This window comes from Anomaloglossus baeobatrachus, chromosome 4 (genome assembly GCF_048569485.1).
Source record: "Anomaloglossus baeobatrachus isolate aAnoBae1 chromosome 4, aAnoBae1.hap1, whole genome shotgun sequence".
NCBI classification, from domain to species: domain Eukaryota; kingdom Metazoa; phylum Chordata; class Amphibia; order Anura; family Aromobatidae; genus Anomaloglossus; species Anomaloglossus baeobatrachus.
In genome coordinates, this window is record NC_134356.1 from 637,398,012 (window position 1) to 637,404,011 (window position 6,000).

General features: G+C 44.1%; 1 protein-coding gene across 1 annotated transcript in view; it reads right to left on the reverse strand.

The window, feature by feature from the left end:
- SLC39A14 (solute carrier family 39 member 14) overlaps positions 1-6,000 on the reverse strand; it is a 40,449-nt gene that overhangs the window by 20,768 nt on the left and 13,681 nt on the right. Inside the window, exon 2 of the mRNA XM_075343848.1 lies at positions 3,814-3,994. Within this exon, the coding sequence (XP_075199963.1) occupies positions 3,814-3,994 (181 nt within the window). The remainder of the gene's footprint in view (positions 1-3,813; positions 3,995-6,000) is intronic.

Sequence of the window (6,000 nt, forward strand, 5' to 3'; positions counted from 1 at the left end):
GTGTGAGCCCTAGTCTGACTCTCGCCTCCTGTAACGAGCAGCTCACTATTTGTAGACATTGTATATAGAGAGCCTGGTATGGATGTGGTTCGCTTTCTCAGCTCTGCGGCATTGCTAAATCTAAAAACTGATTGTGTGAGAACTGCTGCACACAGTAATCTAAGTGATACATTGTTGGATTCGGGATCCCTGTCTACATCATGCTGCTCTCAGATAAGGTACCAAAAACCTGCTGACAGATTCCATTTAAAAACAGTATTTGATGTTTTCGGGTTATTAGATTTAGGTGCACAGGGGCTGGGACTGTGCATTGGGTCTTCTCCCCCAGCCCCTCCACCTGCATCTGGCATTTGAATGACAGGTCACTGCTTTTTCAGTGACCTGCTCCCTGTCAAGCCTCGTAGGCAAATAGATTCCCAGCTGGTCTTCACCAACATGTCGCCGGTGGGGAACACGTGCGGATTAAGATATTACAAAGCCAAGATCTCAAAGACATCAGATGCAGGAGCACAAGACCCAGTGCACCGCCCAGGCCCTCCGCACCTAAATCTCATTACTTGAAAACTTCAAAATATGGATTTAAAAACCCCACAAAGCTGATTTCTTCCCCAAAAAGGTATGGATCCAGGAAGAGAGGGAGATTTCTGCTTCAGCAAGCAGCCTCCCAGAAGGAAGTGGCAACAGCTACCAACCTCCTCTAATGGATGATCAGTTACAGCAGAAATACATTAATTACACCCTGAAAGTAAGACATGGAATTAATAACGATATCATAAATCATTCCTAGACACATCGCAGCTCAGCTTTTCTGATTGAGCGGAAATATTGACATTTATTTACCATAATGGCTGCCATTTCAATTTGTGAACCATTAATTAAAAAATACTGATAAATGGAATATTATATATTTACTTGCAAATTAATTTGCCAGGCGATTGGTGGCTCGTCCCATAAACTAGCAGGCAGCATCAGGAACTTATACAATTAATTAGTGATTGATCTGTCAGCTCATCACAGACATGGGGGCGAGGAAGCGGCACCTTCTGAGACGCGAACACTCACTATTTCAAGAATGGTATTTGATGACATTAGATTTGTGTATCTGAATAACTAGCGGTGCTGTAGTGACATGCGATTCATTATTCTATACCCCATATAGCAATGATACAAGGCCTGCCCCCCCCCCCCCCCCAATCATTACATATATGAATGGTCAGTGCGTGTGAATGTTGTGTAGAGCGCTAGTGCCGCCCTGTGGTGGAAACTGGTACTGCACCTCTGGGATCAACTGCAGGAGAGCGTTTGACAGCAGCGTGCCAATGGACAGGCCGATGAAATAGATAAGGAAACGTCGGAAGACTGGTTTCTCAACACATGGGGCAAAGAGGACACCAAGGAGAGAGGACAGGCTGATCACCGTGACTGCCACGAACCCATAACCCCAGACTGTGGGACAAGAGGACAAAGTGAGGGATGTGAATGCAGCAGAGGGACAAAGAAACAGATTAAAAATGTTAAAACTAAAATCAACATCTGGAAGAACTTATGTAAGGATTCAGAGGTCAGATAAAAAACAAAATCCGCTGATCGTCAGGTGGCAGCAGCGGCGTAGGGAGGAGACGAAGGGCACAAGGGTTGTCATATTGAACGCAAAAAATAAAATATATAAAATAAATAAATATTAAAATACTAATAAATAAAATTAAAAAAAAGTGAATTTTGGCACTAGAAGAGAAATAAATATATATTATATATATATATATATATATATATATATAGCGGTAATCCAGGATATGTTGACCTTCCAGGATTTTTGGCACTAGAGACAGTCTTGGCATCAATGGGGGATGCACTGGAGGGGGCATTACTACTGGGCTAGGAGGCACAATACTTGCCTTGCCCCAGGCACCGGCAACTCATGTTATGCAACGGACCTTAGGTGGGAATTTAACAGCCCAAAACAATAAATATCGGGGTCATAATCTTCTGATGAAATATTCAAAAAGTGTCAGTGGAAAACTAGGCACCTCCATTTCATGGGTTATTACGTAGCTTTCCTGAAGCCCAGATTGGCAAATCTGCCTTATTATGCAGCCGTATAGGATCAGGGTATAATAATTGGGCTGTTTCTCTGCTCACGACTCATCGGTTAGATCTCACGCTCTGCGTTTACTCTGCAGGATGTGAAGTATGAACAGATCTGTCTACACTCTGAGATGGTTGTGGCCACATCGCCACAGCTCTGGCTGGGAGTTGCCATAGATGGATATACCATTGATGGGGTTACCAGAAGTTTAATACCGTGTTTCCCTGAAAATACAACAGGGTCTTATTCATTTTTTTTACTCCAAAAGATGAGCTAGGTCATATTTTCAGGGGATGTCTTATATTTTCTCATGAACACCAATCTACATTTATTTATTCAAATATAATTATGTCATCACATTCTGGAATGTAAAGATTTTGTGTTGGTCCCATTACTGGTTGAGATGCACATTTTCTTATCCGTTCCACTCTTTTCATGGTGCAGAACCAGTATATAGTGGTGGGTACATACCACATTCACAAAGCTTTAAACGTATTATTCTTTGTGTACTGCTAGGTTTACCCCCAAAAGAAAAACAGACACCCCTTGCACTTACCAGACCCCAAACAATTAAAGTTGGCAAGTGAATGAGCTCTCACATACAGATCGGGGTCGCTGTCAGGTCTCCCTGAGTTCTGCAGCGGTTGGCTCCCCCTGGTGACTGGAAGCAGTATCACGCACGCGGAGTGATACTGGTACCCGATCTGTTTGTGAAAGTTGCATTGAAATACATCTGGACTGGTGAGGGACCTGCCAGCGACGCAGATCTCTGTGTGAGAGCCCATCCACCATCAGCACTTGCAAACAGTAATTGTTTGGGGCATGGTGAGTGCGCTTTTTTTTTTTTGTGATGGGGTGGGGGAGGTGTTGTCTACTTTCCTTTCGGGATGTCTGCCTTCATTGATTGAGTCCTGCTGTATTCTTTAACTTCTTTTAGTTGCTTGGACACTTCCTTATGGATTCACATCTAGGGCTTATATTTTAAGCATATTCAAAAAGGCTCCAAAAATCCTACTAAGGGTTATTTTGGGGGTAGGTCTTTTCAGGGAAACAGGGTAACATGTTATCATTCTACAAGCGAACAGTTGGCCTAAGGAATCTCATGGTGCAATTCCTCACCCTTTACAAGATATGTTTGCGGTCAGTGAATGAGAACACTTGAGTTTCCATTCAGAGGCAGTAAACATGCACAGAGCTGGGATAACAAGAGAGTTCTCATTCACTGACAGCAAACCTAAATTGAAAATGGAGAAGAATTGCACAAAATTAACAAACAAGTTTGCTCTCTAATGGAAGAAATGCCCTTCTGAGAATATTGGACTTGGACAAAAGACTGAAGGGCAGGACGAAAAACAGGGCATGGGAAACAAAAACCTATTATAGCGGGTGTGACATGGGGAAAGGGGGGGGGGGGGGGGGTAGAAAAAAAAAAAAAAAAAGAAGGACAGCTGTAAGTTTCACAGTAATATCTTTATACTTCTTATCTCACCTACAGCCACTGCCAACCACATTAATCAAAAGAAAAAATTAAAAAACAGTGGTTTATCTGCCAATATGCGAGTGCCAGTTACCCGGGAGGCTTTTGATGTTCTGTACACGTGGCCCTAAATATGGGGAACATCTGTACTTATAACTTTAACCCAACTGCCGGACACAAAGCAAGGCACAGATGTGATTGCTCCTGTAAGTGAGTACACCCTTACTAATGGTGCAGGGGCTTTTCTTACCTTCCCCGCTGCTGGGTCGTCCCTCGGTCTCGGTATCATTTTGAGGGATGGCGCTCTCCTGGCACGCTTTGGTTTCCAACTGTTGGAGGATCGACGGGCAGAGATTTTGCAGACCCGCCGCGTCCACCGCAGAACCGGAGGTCAGGTTGTGAGCGGAGAATAAGGTGGAGGCGCTGAGACACTGGAGGAGAAAACGGAGAAGAATAATATAGTGGTGAATACAGGAACCTGACCCAAAGAACCAGAGATACAGGAAACCAGTCAGTAACATCAGAGATGGAGACCTTACAACTTCACCCATCTCAAAAATGTACAATATAAAAAAAAAAAAAAAAAAAATATATTAGACAAGAGGATTACACGATCAAAATCCAAAAATTAACGTGTACAGGCGAGGGCAAAGGGGCAAACTGCAATACATAATGGCTAGGAAAAACCTTTTGGTATATAGCAAATAGCAGATGGATGTAAAACTAAATATGAATTTAAATACATAAGCAAAAGAACAAAAAGGTAAAGTGTGACTCGGAAGGAGGAATCACCCCAGACATCTAAGGGAAAGAACGAAACCCTATGTGTTACGCCATCATGTGGCTTCTTCAGGGTATGAACATTTTCTATGGGGATTTGTTTATGAGCAAAAAAAGTTTTATCCTCCTTCTTAAAGGCTTCTAATGTCTTTTGGATTACATTGTATAACTTCTTTTTTTGCACTGTTTTGCATGCATGCAGTTTATATAGTTTTCTTTATTTTTGGGCTACTTGTGCCTGTTTACACCTATCCCTCTCCTCTTACCATTATTAGGGGTGTGACAAGGAACCTTTATTCATTGGTGGCAGCAATTGTTTGCTTGTCAGAGGGAGCCAGGACAGGTCGATTAGGAGCCTAAAAGTCAGAAGCAGCCAGCCAGGAGAGTGGCGACTAAGTGCCTAAAAGTCAGAAGCACCCGGGGTTGGGGAGTCTATGATCTTTAAAGTCAGAAGAAGCTAGGTTGGGGGCCACTGGGAGCCTAAAAAAAAGAGTCAGAAGCAAATAGGAAGGGGGGTGGCTAGGAGCCTGAAAGTCAGAAGCAGCCAGGAAGGGTGACTATGAGCCTAAAAGTAAAAAAGGAGCCAGGAAGGGGGCAACAAGGAGCCTAAAAGTAAGAAGGAGCCAGGAAGGGGGCGACTAGGAGCCTAAAAGTAAGAAGGAGCCAGGAAGGGGGCGACTAGGAGCCTAAAAGTCAGGAGATGCCATGGAGGGGGCGACTAGGAGCCTAAAAAGTCAGAAGCAGCCAGGAGGGGGAGGCTAGGAGCCTAGAAAGTCAGAAGCAGCCAGGAAGGGGGCCACTAAGAGCACAAAAGTCAGAAGGAGCCATGGAGGAGGGGCGGGGGGGGGGGGGGGGGTAAGAATCTATGATCCTAGAAGTCAGAAAGACCATGTGGAGGAGCGTATGATCCTAAACGTGAGAAGGAGCTATACCCTTCAGGACACCTATTATGTAATGAATGGATGTCCTATACAGCACAGGCTGAGGAGGGGGCATGAGGCACTAAGCGCCACTACATTCTTTTATTCATGCCTCGTGGCCTTGGGGACAGATTACCGCTGCGGTTGATCTTGTAATAAGTGCACAGAAGCCACAGTTGCACTCCAGCGCTTCTGGACATTTTCTAATTGGCGCATGTTCTGCTTCCTATAGCGGTGGTCGGGCTCCAAGGCAATAATCTCCCATGGGTTTTTTTTTTCCTCCCCCTTAACTGCCATTTTTCAGTAGCCTCCCCTCCCCCCCACTACATAATAAGTCTCTCGCATTTTTGTTATATACATTTTAAAGCAAAATTTACGTTAAAATCGCTCCAAAAATATTCAGGTGTTTTCCGTGAATTTTTTGAGCTTTCCTATTGACTTGTATTATACAGTACTGAGCGTCACCCGACCAAAACACACCAGAAAAATGGTCCAGACGCTTCATTTACCCACTTGTCGTTTTTAGGAACCTGAAGTGGTAAGAGACGCCCAAACATGCGCACAGCAAGTCATTTTTACATAAGGAATGCCAGGCTCATTCTTTCGGGTCGGTTTTTCATGCAAGTTTCCACCTGAAAAAGACGCTGTGTGCACTTTGAAATAGCCCTATGTCAGTCCCTGAAGACACCACTAGAGGACAGCGCGGCTCCATCAACGAGACTAACAGTGATCCAGTG